Below are 19218 nucleotides of genomic sequence, written 5' to 3'. Positions count from 1 at the left end.
AACACTTTACAACTGCCCACGCATGACTGTGTAAAATGATTTGCAGGATCCATTCTAAAGAAAGTGTTAGGCCATCTGGTGGGAAAAAAAAGAGACCAAAGTTGCTTATGAGAGGTTTATTTAAAAAAGAAAAACAAAACAGTTTTTGTAATGCTAGTGAAAAATAAATCACTGTTTAAATGATCACCCGATTAAAAAATAAAGAAAATCTAATAAAACATTCAATCAACTGAATAAATGCATGCATAGAGAGCTGAATGTTCACTGATGCTGGTCTTGCTATTTTAGTCACCAAACAGATAGATTGTGATTTATGAGTACTATAAGCCATATTCTATAAGCCATATTAAATGTATGTGATTAAATACATGATTAAATGAGTAATGCTAAATTTAATCAGGTCAATTTAATCCTGATACTCATCATTTTTTAACATAAGTGAAGAGATTTAGATTTGAACTCAATGCAAACATGAGAGTAAATTCTAACTCAAGCACTGCATTGATTTGCTCCATTAAGCTGAATCATTCAATGTGCTGAACGATTTAAATATTTTGACTATCTGACATGTATTGCTGTGCTAAGGCCAACTCATACAATCTATGTCCCAATTTTAAATATGTAAAAGAGAAATGAAGAGGAAAGAAAGAAAAAATACAGGAGTGAAGGATGATGAGAGAAAAAGCTGCAAGTATGAACAGAATGCAGTAAAAGATACTAAAAACGAGCACAGCCAATCGGGTTTAAGGGTGTAATGACTATCATCAACTGTCATCAATTGTCTCAAAATTCCACCAAAATTGATTATGAGAATTTGTTTTAACTAAAATATTTTAAAATGCATAAAATATTTAAAAAATGTAAATATGTTTAAACACGTTTAAACCAAGCTGTAATATGTAGAGAAAGAAAGAAAGAAAGAAAGAAAGAAAGAAAGTCTAGCGATGACAATGCAGTGCTTCTTTTACTAGTTCGGTAAGAAGTTGTGTGTAATTATCGTCATTAACAGTAAACTGTACTGTCATGAGTCTTTGATGTGAGCTTCCTTACTGAGCGACTATCATATCACATTTTCTCTTTCTTTCATTTTCTTTTACTAATGTGAATACAATGATATTATCAGTAAATGGACAGTGCTTTGATAATTATACAGTACTGTGCAAAACTCCATTTCATTTCCATTCAAAATACCAATCAGAAAAAAAAAATGTCTTTCAGTATTCAGTATGTACACTTATTAACTTCACTACAGTTGCAGGGCTATTTTTCTCCAAAGATCAATATTAGAACCTGGTTTAGCACTTTCTGCTGGTCGTGATCCGAGTACACATTCAGTGATGTTGAGGGTGGGTCTGTGTTTTGTTGGGCTGAAATTGCCAAACAGTGAAACTGCGTAGTGTAGCTGGGAGAACATATTCATAGAACACCTTATATGAAACACAAAACACCCCCAAAAAAATGAAGGTTTGTATTATGATCTTTATCCTACGCTTCCTTCCTCTTTTCTCATTCTTTTCCTGAACTTCCTTGTACATACCCTCAGTATAATGCTGCCCACCGTTACTCTCCACAATGTTTTCTATTTGCTCTAAAAGCGTAGGAACTTGGGATTGGTCATCTTTTTTGAGAATATATTTATCAGGCAGGTTTATATCGTCTTTCTGAAGCTCAGAGTAAAGACTGGGAATGTCCACTGATTGTCGCTTTGGCGCATTAGTGAATATGACCATTGTGAATTTCTTCAGTGCTTCTTCTCCAAAGTTCTCCTGAATCCACTTCACAGTGTTCCTCTCCTCTTCTGTGAATCTCACGCCGAGTCTGAACACCAGCAGGAAGACATGGGGACCAGGAGAAGACAGAAGGACACTCTTTCCTATTTCAGCTCTCAGATCTTTGCCAGACAGTGATGTATTAAAAATCCCTGGTGTGTCGACCACAGAGATCTTTGTACCTTCTCTTGTGATCTCATGTTTCTCACATTGCTTGGTCACTGAAACTGGTGAGAAGTCCACCTCAAACGCCTCTCTGCCCAGGATCGTGTTTCCTGTTGTACTCTTTCCTGATCCAGTCTTACCCAACAGCACCAGCCGCAGATCTGTAAAGATCCATTTGTTCTGTTAGTCATCTAGTAAGAATTTTACTCCTGGCCACATAGTTTGTAACTGTATCTTTTGTAAAATGCTGCTTGGGCCTGGAGCACATTTTCTTTCTTTTATTTTCTTTTTTTTCAAAGGCCATTTTAATTTTTTTACTGTTTACAGGAAGAGTGTATGAAATATCCATGATATCAGAGTTCTTGCTCAAAGATGATATGAGTTAGTATCTCAGCAGGTGTTGTACCTATAGGCAGAGCTGGAGGCAAGCCTTTTAAATGATTATTGGCTGTTTCTTTCTAAATTAAGTACTGAAAGAACTATTGGTTTGTCCTTCTATCTTCCTGTTGATAAAGATGCCATTGAATTTTAAGGGTGTTTTTAGATGTGCAGTTTGATTAGTCTTTAGTCCAGGCCAAAGCAGAAAATAATACATTGATGCTGTTCACAGTGTACACAAGAGATGTACACAAACAACATATATAAATGTTTTGTTTTTGAGTACATTTTGAGAAAATTGGGATAACATCTAATAAACATTCTGAATCAAGGTGCAGTCGGTGTTTTATTGTTTCATAACATGTTTTATTTTCTGTCATATGATAGTTAATCAGCCAGGTGAAATCATTAAAAACATTTATTACAGCTTTAAAAAAACAAACAAACAAACAAACAAAAAACATGAATAAATTTATACCATAATTGTGTGGCGATTTATGTAAATTGTGTAATGCTTAGAACATGCCTGAACCAAATTTAAAGCCAAAGCTATTAATTCCATACATAATCTAAGTTGGATAATAAGTAACCGCATTATCATTTGAGATAGTGTTCATAATTAGTCATTTGTAATTGATTACTTATTTGAGCAACTACTGTCTTTATCTCATGGGAAACTTGAATCAGTATTGTCTGATATATAGGACTCAGAAGAGCAGCCAGGGCAGCTTTAAACTTTTAAACTACAGGCTAATTATTCACTTCTAAAAAATGTAATTGGCAACCGCTTTTAAATTAGTTATTTGTAGTTGAGATAGAGGGATTTATGTGTGGGCCCATATACAGACCCTAGCCATTTATGAGATTAAAGTTCAGAGTAGAAGAAATGATCCCACTTTATATTATCTCTAATAACTGTGCAGTTATTGAACAACATATGTAACAAAATGTAACCACTTGCTAATGATTTAGTCACTTATACAGCATTATTAGAAAGCAGCATAAATGAAGGGCTGTCTTACTCACTTTTACTCAAGGCCATTTGGCTCAGATATGTATCCAGTCAAACCTGTAAATCAAACACATGGTTGCTATGAATCAACAAATCATCTGAAGAACACCATATTTCAAAATATAACATGTAAGAAATTGTACAAGAGCAGAAAGAAAAACCTGTCTTTTAAACATTTGTTATTTCGCTTAAAGAACATTAAAGGACACCTGAAACCATTTGCAGAAACAGAAAATTTAGTATGGCTGCACTCTGAGATTATAGTAAATATTTTTTTGTTTACAAGGTTGTAAAACAGAAAAATTTAACAGTAAAATTATATACAACTCTTATTTTGATAGCAGTAGCGATCCTGCTGAATGTGACTGAAGTTATAGTAGTAGATAAAAAAAGGGATATAAGGATATCCCTATATATATATATATATATATATATATATATATATATATATATATATATATATAAGATTATAAGTTATATACTCCTGTTTTATAAAGTCCTATGCATGAAACTATTACTACTTAAGCAATAAGCATACAAGTGCGTGCCAAACAGCATCACACAGGCAATAGAACGATTTATAAGTGAATTTATAAACATTATGAATCAACATGATGTGTAACAGTGTTCCAGCATAGACAGCTTTTTGAATGAGTCCCAACACAGGACAGTCAATCTGAGTAAGGCAAAAATGCATTCTTTTAAAGCCAGAATTTTAGTAAGAAAACCATGTCACTGCAGATACAGTCAAGTAGTATTTAATGCTGGTAAATACACACTTTTCTGTAAACAAACAAAAAAAAACAGTAGGTCACCCTGTTAAATGTGTAATTACAAAAGTGAAAATGTGCTTTTCCAGCTATAAATATACACTTATTAATTACAACCCCAATTCCAGTGAAGTTGGGACGTTGTGTAAAACATAAATAAAAACAGAATACAATGATCTGCAAATCATTTTCAACCGATATTCAACTGAATACACTACAAGATTCAACATGTTCTTTGGAACATGTTGCAGGCATCAAATTCAAAATGAGTGAATATTTGCAAAAAACAATAAAGTTCATCTGTTTGAACATTAAATATCTCGTCTTTGTAGTGTATTCAGTTGAATGTAGGTGGAAAAGGATTTGGAAATCATTGTATTCTGTTTTTATTTATGTTTTACACAACGTCCCAACTTCACTGGAATTGGGGTTGTACATGAGTTAAAACTGTTGATGCATATAAATAAAAATATAAAAACATTGATGCATATGCATTCATATAAACTTTATTATTACAATCCATCTAGAGCAGTGGATAGATAATAGAGACACAATGTAAAATGGTATAAAGAAGTGTACAGAGATTAAAGAATAATCAGATAGAACAGTGGCAGATACTGCAATTGTAAAAACAATAACAACAAAACATTTGTTTTGTTTAGAATTTCATTTTACATTATTCTACATATTTTAATTAGCTTGATAATGCTACACAAACAAGGAATTATATATATATATTTACAATTACAAGATAAATGACCAAATCCTGCAGAACAATATATATGATGAATTTGCACACTGGTGCAACGAGTAACCACATACATTTTATGAAAATCATCATAATCAAGATTGGCTTGTTGAAAACAGTGACCAAACAGTGTTTAATCCGTATCATATCCATATTATAGTTATTGTCATAGACTATTTTCCAGGTTATCCAGAGCATATAGTGTAAGCATCTCACTGTTCATCCTCTCAAGACTCTTTAAAACGTTTATAAATTTAAATGAACACAGTCAGATGCTTACACTATATGCTCTGGATATCCTCATTATTTCTGTGGGCACACATAGGAAGTTTATTTACAGTCTTTTTTATTCATTTTTGTCCCCCATCATTTTTTTTTCTGTGAAGAAAAATACTGCTGCCACTCCCAGGACTGCTAGTCCAGCTACTGCAATTCCACCTGTTGCTGCTCCAGCTGCCAATATTCCTACTTTAGCCAATCCAGTTACACTGGTCAGTGCTGCTGCTGCTGCTAAACCTCCTCCTGCAGCTCCTGCCGCACCACCACCTATTCCAGCAAATTTCTTAGATTTGTTTTTTAGTAGCTCTCTCTGAGCACTCTCATACATGTCTCTGGTATACATCTGATTTATTTTATTAGTCTTTATTGTATCAATCATGTTCAGCAGCGTGCTGACCTGATCATCATTGTCATTTTCTTCTTTATTATTTTCAAAAACATGGTAACCTGCCATTCGGTCAACTAGCTTTAAAAGGTCTGATGATTTATTCAGAAATTCATGTAGTTCCCTCTTACTCTTTCTTAACTCATTTCCATGAGTGAACAGCACAATTGTGTATTTTCTGACCTGCTTTCCAAAGTTCTCCTCAAACCACTCCACAGCTTTTTTCTCTTCTTCTGTGAATAGACCCAGCCTGATTACCAGCAAGAACACATGAGGACCAGGAGAAGCAAGGTCCAAGGCCTTTTCCAACTGAGCTTTCACTACATTCTCTGACTTGTGTGTATCAAAAAGGCCTGGAGTGTCAATCACACATACATTTCTTCCCTCACAGTATTCGCATACTCTCTCACTTTCATGAGTTACAGAGTGAGGGCAGAAATCCACGTTCAGTTTGTTTGTACCAAGGATGGTGTTTCCTGTTGAACTCTTTCCTGATCCAGTTTTACCCAGCAGCACAATCCTCACGTTAGAATCTGCAGAAAGAGTATTTGTTGAAAACAAAATCATAATATTATACTGCAAATTGTAGCACATGTTTGAGAATAGTGTGAATTTATTTTGTTAAACTGTACACTTGTGTTTATGTGCAAAAACAATATAGTGGAATTCTTATGCATCTTTCATATTCTGAAAACATTGTATGTATATAAAAATTTGAGCAGGTATGCCCAATTATTTGTCTTTTTTATTTTTGGGACAAAAAAGGTTTGCACATTTTCCTAATTTGTGGCATATCTGTTTTGATATGCAATACAAAGCCAATTTCTTTCTTTCTTTCTTTCTTTCTTTCTTTCTTTCTTTCTTTCTTTCATGAGTGTGTATGTTGGGGAGTGGGGAGGGATGCAAGTTACTCTTTGGCCTTCTTTGGCAGGGATGTTGCTAGTTTTTCTGATTAATCCGTCAGCAAAAGGTGAATAGCTTGAGCAAATGCCATGTTATTGTTCATTTTAGATAAAGTTAGTTAACGTTGCAGTGAACATTTTAAAACACAATTGCTAGTTGTTTGCTAAATTTAGGGAAAAAAACGTGGAAAAAATAAAATGGGGCATGTACAAAAATTAAATGTTAATGTCCATGTTAATATGAAAAATTAAAGTAGAACTATCATTATATTATATGTTGTATATTTTTGCAAACAAGGAACATTTTGTTCGCAAGTGATATTTCTTAAATGAGTTCAAACTTACCATTGGGAGGGGTTCCAACGCTGTTTTTTCGCCTTCTCGCTCCTTCCATGACGCTCTAAAAATATGAAAATAAATAAAAATATAGCTACAGTTAGGAGTATCACTGCTTTTCTGAATGAAGTTCAATAAAGAAACCTGTTAAAGTGGTCTGAGGTAAGTGGTAAATCTAAACATTAAGCTCCATTCTCCTGAGCTAAAACTGGTAATGGGACCTTTTACCAGAGGCCTGGTAATGTAACCATAGAGCTTTTCTACATGTTTCCAAAAGGAGACTTTGGAAATGTCTAGTATGTATCCATCCATCCATCCATTATCTTCCGCTTGTCCGGGGTTCGGGTCGCGGGGGCAGCATCCTAAGCAATGAAGCCCAGACCTCCCTTTCCCCAGCCACTTCCACCAGCTCTCCAAGGGGGATTCCGAGGCGCTCCCAGGCCAGCTGGGCGATATAGTCGCGCCAGCGTGTCCTGGGTCTTCCCCGGGGTCTCCTCCCAGGTGGACTCGCCTGTGACACCTCCCGAGGGAGGCGTCCAGGAGGCATCCTAACCAGATGCCCGAACCACCTCAGCTGGCTCCTCTCGACGTGAAGAAGCAGCGGCTCTACTCCGAGTCCTTCCCGGATGACTGAACTTCTCACCCTATCTCTAAGGGAGAGTCCAGACACCCTGCGGAGGAAACTCATTTCGGCCGCTTGTATTCGCGATCTTATTCTTTCGGTCATTACCCAAAGCTCATGACCATAGGTGAGGGTGGGAACGTAGATCGACCGGTAAATCGAGAGCCTTGCCTTATGGCTCAGCTCTATCTTTACCACAACAGACCGGTAAAGAGCCAGCATCACTGCTGACCCAGCACCAATCCGCCTGTCAATCTCCCGCTCCCTTGTACCATCACTCGTGAACAAGACCCCGAGATACTTGAACTCCTCCACTTGAGGCAAGAGCCTATCCCCGACCCAGAGAGGGCTCTCCACCCTTTTCCGCCTGAGAACCATGGTCTCGGATTTAGAGGTACTGATTCTCATCCCAGCCGCTTCACACTCGGCTGCAAACCGATCCAGCGAAAGCTGAAGTTCGCGGCCTGATGTCCCCAATAGGACCACATCATCTGCAAACAGCAGTGATGTGACCCTGAGGTCACCAAACCGGACACCCTCCATCCCTTGACTGCGCCTAGAAATTCTATCCATAAAAATTATGAATAGAATCGGTGACAAAGGGCAGCCCTGACGGAGTCCAACTCTCACTGGGAACGAGTCTGACTTACTGCCGGCTATGCGAACCAAACTCCAGCTTTGTTTGTACAGGGCCTGAATGGCTCGTAGCAAAGAGCCATGTACCCCGTACTCCCGAAGCACCTCCCACAGAATACCCCGGGGAACACAGTCGAATGCCTTCTCCAGATCCACAAAGCACATGTGGACTGGTTGGGCAAATTCCCATGAACCCTCCAGAATCCTGGAGAGGGTGAAGAGTTGGTCCAGTGTTCCACGACCAGGGCGGAACCCGCACTGTTCCTCCTGGATCCGAGGTTCGACTATAAGCCGGACTCTCTTCTCCAGTACCCCTGCATAGACCTTGCCAGGGAGGCTGAGGAGTGTGATTCCCCTGTAGTTGGAACACACCCTCCGGTCCCCTTTTTTAAAAAGAGGCACCACCACCCCAGTCTGCCAAGCCAGTGGCTCCGCCCCCGATGTCCACGCAATGTTGAAAAGACGTGTCAGCCAAGACAGCCCCACAACATCCAGAGCCTTGAGGAACTCAGGGCGGATCTCATCCACCCCTGGAGCCTTGCCACCAAGGAGCTTCTTAACTACCTTAGCGACTTCAGCCTCAGTAATGGACAAGCCTATTCCCATGTCCCCAGACTCAGCCTCCTCACTGGAGAACGTGTCGGTGGGATTGAGAAGGTCCTCAAAGTATTCCTTCCACCGCCCAATGACGTCTTCAGTCGAAGTCAGCAGCACACCATCTCCACTATATACAGTGCTAGTGGCACACTGCTTTCCCCTTCTGAGTCGCCTGACGGTTTGCCAGAATCTTTTCGGAGCCGACTTAAAGTCAGTTTCCAAGGCCTCACCAAACTCCTCCCATACACGGGTTTTTGCCTTGGCAACAACTGAAGCCGCAGATCGCTTGGCCAACCATGCCCGGTAGGACTGCTTCTTCAGCTTGACGGCATCTCTCACCTGGGGTGTCCACCACCGGGTTCGAGGATTACCGCCCCGACAGGCACCAACTACCTTACGGCCACAGCTACAGTCAGCCGCTTCAGCAATGGAGGAACGGAACATGGCCCATTCTGAGTCAATGTCCCCCACCTCCCCCGATATCTGGTCAAAGTTCTGACGGAGGTGTGAGTTGAAGATCAATCTGACAGGTTCTTCTGCTAGACGTTCCCAGCAAACCCTCACTATGCGTTTGGGCTTGCCTGGTCTGACCGGCATCTTCCCCCACCACCTGATCCAACTCACCACCAGGTGGTGATCAGTTGACAGCTCAGCTCCTCTCTTTACCCGAGTGTCCAAAACACATGGCCGCAAGTCCGATGACACGACTACAAAGTCAATCATTGAACTGCGGCCTAGGGTGTCCTGGTGCCATGTGCACTTATGGACATCCTTGTGTTCAAACATGGTGTTTGTGATGGACAAACTGTGGTTTGCACAGAAGTCCAAAAACTGAACACCACTCGGGTTCAGATCAGAGAGGCCATTCCTCCCAATCACACCCCTCCAGGTCTCACTGTCATTGCCCACGTGAGCGTTGAAGTCCCCCAGTAGGACAATAGAGTCTCCAGGAGGAGCGCTTTCAAGCACCCTTCCCAAGGACTCTAAGAAGGCTGGGTACTCTGAACTGCTGTTCGGTGCATAAGCACAGACAACAGTCAGGACCCGTTCCCCAACCCGAAGGCGTAGGGAAGCTACCCTCTCGTCCACCGGAGAAAACCCCAACATACAGGCACCGAGTCGAGGGGCTATGAGAAAGCCCACACCTGCCCGCCGCCTCTCACCATGGGCAACTCCAGAAAAGAATAAAGTCCAGCCCCTCTCAAGGAGATTGGACCCAGAGCCCAAGCTGTGTGTTGAGGTGAGCCCGACTATATCTAGCCGGTATCTCTCAACCTCGCGCACCAACTCAGGCTCCTTCCCCGCCAGTGAGGTAACGTTCCAAGTTCCAAAAGCCAGTTTCAGCAACCGAGGATCAGAACGCCAAGGCCCACGCCTTCGGACACTGCCCCATCCACAACGCACCGAACCCCTACTACTGCCCCTCCCATTGGTGGTGGGTCGATGGGAGGGGGGACTCATGTAACTCCTTCGGGCTGGGCCCGGCCGGGCACCATGAGTAAATGCCCGGCCACCAGACGCTCGCTGGCGAGCCCCTCCCCCAGGCCTGGCTCCAGGGTGGGGCCCCGGTAACCCTGTTCCGGGCAGGGTACACAAGTCCTGTTTTTCTGTCTTCATAGGGGTTATTATGGATCACACTTTGTCTGACCTGTCACCTAGGACCAGTTTGCCATGGGAGACCCTACCAGGAGCTTTTGCTCCAGACAACATAGCTCCTAAGATCATTCAAGCACGCAAACCCCTCCACCACGATAAGGTGGTGATCCAAGGAGAGGGTCTAGTATGTAGTTCACCTGAAATGTAGATTGAGATTTTTCTTCTTGAAATGCCGCTAATGAATCACTCTAATACTGACATGATGATAGTTGAAACTAAGCTACTAGGACAAAATAACACTATGTGACCTATACTATTATGTCAGAAAATGATCTGTTAATCACAAAATGAGAGCCTACCTGAATGCTGAAATGATCCTTCTGACGTTTTCTTTCAAGTTTTCTGATGATGAGTGTTTGTGAAAGATACTCTCTCAGTGTCGTCAGTCTGTAGTATATAAAAAAAGCATATAGCCACCATAATTCTACTACTATTAATAATAAAAATAATAATAAAAGGAAAAAAAATAAAAATATATCTTCTTCTTCTTCTTCTTCTTCTTATTATTATTATTATTATTATTATTATTATTATTTACTATTAAAACTAAGTTACTAAATTAAATTATATATATTAACTTTTTTAAACACCACTTTTCTACTATGACAACATACATTTTTGTGCAAAGTCTCTGTATTTCAGGATACTAGCTTAAATGAAAGCATTCATTGCTTAAAATGATTATTGATGTTAGACAAGCCAATGTTATGTAGTATTGTCTAGAATATGAGTTTATTGTAGTAAGCTTTAAAATTGGGGGTCTTTTTTAAATAACCTTTAATAACCTTTTTTTTATTTTCAAAAAAGTTGGGACAGGGGCAACAAAAGAAACTGGTGGTTAAATGGGAAAAGGTTAGTAGACATGGTTCGGTATAAAAAGCTTCTCAGAGAGGCTGAGTCTTTTAGCAATGAAGATGAGAAGGGATTCACCACTCTGTGAAAGACTGTGTGGGAAAATAGTGCAACAATTCAAGAATAACGTTTCTCAAGATAAAATAGCAAATAACTTTTACTTTTCCTCATATACAGTACATAATAACATTAAACGATTTAGAGAATCTGCAGAAATCTCTGTATGTAAGGGACAAGGCTGAAAATTTTTTATATATGCTTTTCAGGAGTCTACATGCAACTGGTTAAAAATCTTGTTTTATTGTCTTTTCTTGGTTTGCACCAGAGCAGTATGACCAGCTTTTGAAAAAACCTTATATAAGATGGCAAAACACCAATTTTAGGGACTGCATCTCACCTGGGGAGAATTTCATGGTTATTTTGAGATTTTTGGTAACAGCGAAGTTCCATTTTTTCCATTGGTTTTAACATTTGTCATGTTTTAAATTAATATTTGACAAAATTACATTTAAGAGATTAGATTTTTTCCATTATATAAAATCCCAGCGGAGACTTTCCAGAGTCTGTCCTTTCAATCTCAGATGGGTATTTAAAAATATTAAAAGAATCATTCCAGATACCTGAGGCTACCTACAAAGCGTTGCAAGACCAGTACCTGTATGGAAAACATTTTAGTCTCTGTAGCTGAGGCACACGACTAACTTATATGTCTTGTAATCTACTTAACAGCAAACGTGGGCACTTTAGAGGCCAATGACAACAAGAATAAACAGCACTTAATTAATTCTCCTCATTTCTATTTCTTAATTTAACTAGATCAGTGCTGCCAAAATTGGTACTTTTAGCAACATGTCAGAGTTTAATATTAATAAATAAATAAAAATAAAATCTGATTTAAATCTTCTTTCTTCATTTGTTTATTGTTTATCATTTTGGCCCTCAAACTCCCACAAACATTGACCTTCGGCCCTCCAAGACAAAACATTGAGGATTTATAACCTAAGCTATAATAAATACATTCTTTTGTGTAGTGGCACACAGGCTTATAGTGTTTGTTTGAGCCATTTTATTTGCACTTATAGGTAGGTTTTTGAAAGGGTTAACTCTGCTCCAACTCTGCTCTAAGCAGACTTTGCAGCAAGCATAGCTACTGTCCTTGGCAGTTTGCACAAACAACTTGCTCCTCTTATCGGGACAACATTCTGTCCAGAACCATTTGTTCTCTTTCGTAGGTAAGATTATCGTACACAGAGCAGAAGCCCCCCTCCTTTGGGCAGTTCCGGTGGTCCGTGAGTGTCAGCTTAGCATTTCATGACTGTTAGACAACTTATTTGGGTCCACCCTGTTTGCTTGTACGCAACAGGGCAGGACGTGTTTGTATAAAAGAAGGAGTGCCCTTCTTTCTTTGTGCAGAAGACTTAATAAACTCTTTGATTGATTACGAGAGTGGATCTGTCTTCCTGCACCGAGCGCTCCCGCTGCAACTGAGACTTTCCACAGGACAGGTGATCCACTCTCTGGTTCCTCTTCATGAACGGACCAAAAACGGCCGGTCCTTTCAGTTTTAGTGTAGTTTTAGACTTAGTCACTTGGGGAAGCACTTCACTTTAGCTTAGGTCACGTAGGTCAGAGGTATAAATGCAGGTGCCTGTGATTAGTGAGGAGGACAGCTTGGACTGGGGAACACACGGTTCTTAGCCGTGTGGAACCAGCCAAGACAGCACATTTTAATGCAGTGAACCGCACCGAGGTGAACTAACCTTTGTATTAAACTTCATTTTTTGCAATAAACGGGGAACAACCTCAAAGGGATATTTTCGGCTGGAACTTCACCTTTTGCTTCAAGTTGAGAACACCTTCAGTCCAGGCCGAGGCTTACAGGGTAGCCTCCATACTGTAAGAACCGCTGTGGCTCATGAAACGGATTCACATCTATTGGAAAAGTTGAGGATCTGCCAAGACCTAAGCCTGCATGAATTGGAAGTTTGTAACCCTGATAGGTAGCCAGGCTGCGGCCGCTGCTCCCATATCAGAGCGCGCCGACACGCCAAATAGTTTAGATGAAGAAGAACCAGAAAAACGTGTGAGAACGTAAACTACAAAAGGTTTTTTAGTGGTGTGCGAAAACCTACAGAAGAATGGGAAATCAAAACAAAAAGAAAGATAAATGAGCTGCTTTTGGTAAAGGGTACTTCTCACACAATCAGCCAGGTCAAGAAATATTTGAGTGAATTTACTGAATTTACTGCAAGGAAGCTATAGAAACCCAGACCACTCTGTTGGAAATGCCAATGCCTGACTCTGAATACGAAACACAACGAAGCTGGCTAATAGAAAAGTGACAGTACAAAAAACACTACTCCATAGTGTTTGACCACTCAAATTCATGCAATTAATAGACTTTTGTTTAAATGTGCAGCTTTTATTAGGACAGAACTTTTCAGTGATGCCTTGAAGAATAATGACATACATTTTTAGAGTTTGCACTTTTTTGGGTGTGTCTAAATTAAAAAACGCACAGCACAGTTCAGTCAGTAGAGCAGAGCTGAGCAAAGTAGGCAAATCAAACAGAGGATAAACAAATAACTGCTCCCCAACTGCCCCCTCTCCATCGCCCCCATAAGCTCAGCTGTGTAGTGCTCGTTCTCTCTGGCTTTCTGTGTCTGTTTAAAGCCAAGAGTGACTGTTACGTGTAATTTGAACTGTTAGCTGCCAAACCGGTCCACAGAATGTCATTCAAATTTCTCTCCCCCAACCTGGACTAAAGACGTTTCCGAGAGAAGACGCTCATCCAACGTCTGCTTTAAAATCCACTGGAAAGCTAATTTAGTTTCTTTTTCTGTAGACACTGAATAAAGATGCATGTGGTTAAGCGAGGACTACACAACACCTATTTCTCAAAACTTCAGGGATGAAAGTAGAAACTGTGATTTGAATTTAACCTTAAAATTCCCTCAATATGAGCATCTTACAGGAAAACTTAGAGGTCAGAGGACAGCAGTCAGTTTTACTGACCGTGGACTGTTGCTGTTGCCTACATGTGTCAGTCACCTACTCCTAATGCGAAACGAAAGCCTACCTGAATGCAGCTGCTGCCGAAGCTCCTACTGACGGCTCACTTTCTGTTCTGCTGATGATGAAGTGTTTGTGGTAGACACGCCCCTTAGTGTCATCAGGCTCTATTATATAAAAAAAGGCCATTAATACTTTTTATATCACATAAGATGGTTTATTATACCCTAATGAACAATCTTTACTCTTACGCATGAATAGAATTTGTTCATTCAAGTTTTCATGATTTACACAGCAGTTAAACAAGCATCAGTTAATCCCAGTGATTGCTTAAGTTACCTTAATACCTCAAAATGCTGCTTTAACAATAATGTTACTGCCAGCTGGAATCAGTTCTTGGTCCTTTAATATGGCAATGATAATTAGCCTGTAACTAATAGTTACAAGAACAGTCTAACTGCACAATTTGAGGAAAAATATTATGGTAATTCAGTTTAGAGTTTTCTTGACACAGAGTGATTTCACAGTATTGAAAATCTGGTTCGGAACATCCTGAAAAAGTCTGAATATTTTGTATTATAATTGTATATCCTTCGAAATTACTATTGTAAATAGGAATTTACGGTTGTAAACTATTCACGTTTTATAAATTCAAGTCGCTGATCTCAGTGCACTGCACAATCATAACATTTAGTTTTTTTGATCAGTAATACTTTAAATTAAAGGTTGCATATTAATAACTACATGCAAATAAGTCATTAAATGCTCATTATGTATTGACTAATTAACAGTTTATTAAGTAATGGTGACTTATTGGTCAGTTATCACTTATCGATTGCTGTTCATTGACGTCAGCTCCACCTTCAATACAGTTTTCCTTGCCAGGCTGGTCACCAAGCTCAGTGATCTGGAAACCAGCACCACCCTGGGTAACTGGGTCTTGAACCCGTATAGAAGCAGGTTCTACACACTGCACTGCTGGCTCCAAGACTGGTGTAAGAACAATGCCGTCAGCTACGCCAGCAACTGGAGTGTTTTCTAGGAGTGACTTCCATTTTACTGTAGGAATGGACTACACCTGAGCCTCTGTAGGTCTGTTATCTTCTCCAAGTATTTCCAGATAGTTCATTGCTGCCATTCGCCTCTGTCTCTGCTGTCTTAACACTAAAGCTTCTGCTAGCTCCAACAACGTCATTAGAGTCACACAGGTCAAAACCCCGATATTTTAATTTCCATAGACTTTAAAAAGACCAGTCCCCCCCAGAACCAGAGCAGAAATCTAAACCTAGCTCTACTCACGGTCACTAAAGGTCACTAAATAACAAACCCCTGCTGATTCGAGATCTTATAAAAAAGCCTAAGCTAGATTTTATGTTTCTGTCAGAAACATAGGTTGGTGATAATGGCACAGCAACTCTGCTTGAAGCTGCTCCTGAAAACTACAGATTTACGCGTGCAGTAAGATGGGCAGACGAGGAGGAGGAGTGGCCTGCAGTTATGATATGACTTTAACTGTAAAAGTGCCACTATTGGTGAATTCATGTCTTTTGAGTGTTGCAATCAACCTTTTTAATGAAACGCCTGTGTTAATAATTGTAATGTACAGACCTCTAAAGCAAAACAGTACATTTTGGTCAGAAATTGTGGAATTATTACCAGTTGTGTCCAGAAAGTATGATGAGATCCTTCTACCTGGGGACTTTAACTTGCATACTGATGATACTAGTGCATTATAATCGATTAGACTTCCAGAGACATTTTCATATGAATCAGCACGTGGGCAGCTCTTCCCACAAGCTCAGTCCCGTCCTGGATCTGGTGATCACTAAAGGTTTAAACACAATCGTGTCTCAAATCTGAGGCTTTCATATCTGATTATTTCTTTATTTTCTTTCAAATCAATTTAGAAGTAAAGAAGAAGAAAGCACCTGAAACATTACATTGGCTCAGAAACAGTTGAGAAGTTTAAAAGTGTTTATAATCGTTCACTGAATACAGATCTGACTCCATCCTGTAATGATCTGGTTTATGATCTAATGGCCAGAATACAGGAACCCCTTGCGTCTGTACTAAATCATTTTAGACCAATGTCAAACCTGCTTTTTCTAAGTAACGTCTCACTTAGAAAAAGTCTGTCTTACAATGACTACCGCCCTGTTGCACTGACATCTACAGTTATGAAGTGTTTTGAGCGGCTGGTCAAAGCTCACATCTGCTCAACACTTCCAGCCACCAATGGACCCTCACCAATTTGCATAGCGCTCCAACAGATCCACAGACGATGCCGTTGCCCTAAAGATACACACTGCTCTCACACACATTGGACAGAAAGAACACACATGTAAGATGCTGTTCATAGATTACAGCTCAGCCTTCAACACAATCATCCCTGCCAAACTCATTCCTAAGCTCACAGACTCGGGTCTGAGCTCTCATCTCTGCAGCTGGATACTGGACAGACCCCAGGTGGTGAAACAGCTTCTCCTCCACACTGACTCTGAGCACAGGGGCTCCCCAGAGATGTGTGCTCAGCCCCCCTCCTGTACTCCCTGTATACACATGACTGTGTAGCCAAACACACGTCCAACATCATCTTCAAGTTTACTGATGACACCACCATCCTAGGCCTCATCACTGATGGAGATGAAATAGCCTACAGAGACGAGGTCAGTGCTCTGTCAGAGTGGAGCCATGACAACAGTCTCTGTCTCAACATCAGCAGAACATAGGAGATGATCATGGACCACAGGAAGCTACAGAGGGCTGGTCACTCTGCCCTGTTCATCAATGCAGCCAAAGTGGAGAGAGTCAGCAGTGTGAAGTTCCTCGGCGTACACCTCACTGATGATCTCACCTGGACCCACCACATCAACACTATAGGGAGATCTGCCCGTCAGCGTCTCTTCTTCCTGCGTAGGCTCAGGAAGTTTGGTCTGCCTCCTCAGATCCTCACCAACTTCTCCAGGTGCACCATAGAGAGCATCCTCATGGGCTGCCTCACTGTCTGGTACAGCAGCTGCACTGCCTGTGACCATAAGGCCCTTACAGGAGTGTTGAGGACGGCAGAAGCCATCATAGGCAACAAACTCCCAGCCTTACAGGACGTCTACGAGTCCTGCTGCCTCAGGAAGATCAAAAAGATCTGGTCAGACAGCCTCACGGCCTGTTCACCATCCTGCCATCAGGCAGGAGATTCCGCAGCATCCAGGCCAGAACAACCCGGCTAATGAACAGGTTCGACCCACAGGCTGTCAGGCTTCTGAACCAGCTGTGAAGCTGTGGGTCCGTCCCCAGTTACCACTTCACTCAGTCACTCTGTCGGTATTATTATCATATCATCTCTGCTATGGACAATAACACCTCAACACTAAGCCACTTTAAAGAACAACAACACAGTCACTCAAGCCACTTTAAAATGCACACTGTCTCTATGTCTAAATTATGTTTATATTTTGTGTATATTTAATATATATATATATATAATTGTACTGATTTACTTTCTGTAGAGTGATTATCTGATCCTCACCACAAGCATTTCAATGCATAAATGTCCTGAAATGTGCAAATGACAAACTTGAAACCTGAACTTGAAACTTATAACGCTACATTAAAAATGCCTGAGCCTGAGCCTAAGAATACAGCTACAGTTCTGCAAACCTCCATATTTCTTTTAAAGACTGGAGTGAGATAAGGTAGTGAATATTAAAGAATATTTAAAAATATATTAAAATATTAAAATGATAATCCACACGTGCAAAAATCGCTACATGCAATACGAGTTTTATTGACATGACTAAGCTGAACACGTCCTCAAACGAACATCTGACCATTTGTAGCTGAGCACAGTAGCTAAGCAACCAGTGACCAGTTTCCATATGACATATGTATTATAAATCAATTATAAATATGTTAAATATCTAATCATCTGAAATGCTACTTGCGCCAAAGGCTGCTGCACATTCAGAAGGTGAGGGTTATATCCATAACCCGGCACTGGGTCACTATACCTGTACAAAAAAGCCCTGAAGCTCTGTTTACAGTAGCAACTAAATTAAACCTAGAAATAAAAAATCTGTCTTTTTTCCATTTATCTCATATTAAAATGATTCAAATAATTTTGCTCGTTGCATTTAAGGCCATGGTAGAAAAAAAACAATCTTTATACACTGTGTGCACAATTATTAGGCAAGTCTTATTTTTGAGGATTATTTTTAGTAATGACCAACTACAGCGCTCTCGGTTAATCCGAAGTGTTAATAAACCTCAAACACAAATGTTTAAGAAAGTAAAAGTGAAATTTTGTTTTTCTTAGGAGAATCTATATCTATATGTGCACATTTATTGGGAAACTATAATGGTGCAGAATTATTACGCAGCTAAATGAAAAACATTTTCCCATCTCACTTTATTTTCATCTGTTCAAGTGAGAATTATAAACAAACAACTCAAAGCTTTCCAATTAACATTTCTGAGAAAAAATAAAAAATCAGTGACAAATACAGCCGCCCTTCTCTTCAATAACAGTGAACAGCCTTCCATTCATGGAGTCGGTCAGTTTCTTGATCTGTTGACGATCAACTTTTTGTGCAGCAGCGGCCGCAGCCTCCCAGACCCTGTTCAGAGAGGTGTCCTGTTTCCCTTCACTGTAAATCTCCCGTTTAAGAACTGCCCACAAGTTCTCAGCTGGGTTCAGGTCAGGTGAGGAAGGGGGCCATGTCATAAGTTTTTCATCTTTAATGCCTTTACTGGCGAGCCATGCAGAGGAGTACTTGGATGCATGTGATGGAGCATCGTCCTGCATAAAGATCATCGTCTTTTTGAAAGATGCAGATTCTTCCTGGACCACTGCTTAAAGAAAGTGTCTTCTAAAAACTGGCAGCAGGCTTGGGAGTTGATTTTGAGCCCATCTTCAACCCGAAAAGGTCCAACCAGCCCATCTTTAATAATACCAGCCCCTACCAGTATCCCACCTCCACCTCGCTGGCGTCTGACTCGAAGTGGAGCTCTGTCCCGTTACTGATCCAGCCATGGGCCCATCCATCTGGTCCGTCAAGAGTCACTCTCATTTAATCAGATATATATATATATCCATCCATCCA

The 19218-nt window shown here is 40.3% G+C and overlaps 2 protein-coding genes across 2 annotated transcripts; both read right to left on the bottom strand.

Annotated features, from left to right (window-relative positions):
* Positions 1–909: 909 nt before the first annotated feature.
* LOC108411857 (GTPase IMAP family member 7-like) lies at positions 910–5983 on the bottom strand. The gene is made up of 3 exons (XM_017683626.2): positions 5968–5983; positions 3339–3381; positions 910–2095 (listed from the first exon to the last, which is right to left on the bottom strand). The coding sequence occupies exons 2-3, from the start codon at positions 3352–3354 to the stop codon at positions 1332–1334; spliced, it is 780 nt and encodes a 259-aa protein (XP_017539115.1). The 5' UTR covers positions 3355–3381; positions 5968–5983; the 3' UTR covers positions 910–1331.
* On the bottom strand, positions 4798–14204 carry LOC108411854 (GTPase IMAP family member 4-like). Its single transcript, XM_017683621.1, has 4 exons — positions 14187–14204; positions 10555–10642; positions 6754–6808; positions 4798–6039 (listed from the first exon to the last, which is right to left on the bottom strand). The coding sequence occupies exons 3-4, from the start codon at positions 6800–6802 to the stop codon at positions 5189–5191; spliced, it is 900 nt and encodes a 299-aa protein (XP_017539110.1). The 5' UTR covers positions 6803–6808; positions 10555–10642; positions 14187–14204; the 3' UTR covers positions 4798–5188.
* Between the last annotated feature and the right edge of the window lie 5014 nt (positions 14205–19218).

Source organism: Pygocentrus nattereri, chromosome 12 (genome assembly GCF_015220715.1).
Source record: "Pygocentrus nattereri isolate fPygNat1 chromosome 12, fPygNat1.pri, whole genome shotgun sequence".
NCBI lineage: Eukaryota > Metazoa > Chordata > Actinopteri > Characiformes > Serrasalmidae > Pygocentrus > Pygocentrus nattereri.
The sequence above is the reverse complement of the archived record's forward strand: the minus strand, read 5'-3'. Positions and strand labels throughout refer to the sequence as shown.

Excerpts from the sequence above, each read along its gene's own strand:
- LOC108411854 (XM_017683621.1), bottom strand. The coding sequence starts at position 6,802 with ATGGAAGGAGCGAGAAGGCGAAAAAACAGCGTTGGAACCCCTCCCAAT. Across the intron at positions 6,040-6,753 it reads CGTTGGAACCCCTCCCAATG|ATTCTAACGTGAGGATTGTG; the intron begins GTAAGTTTGAAC and ends CTCTTTCTGCAG.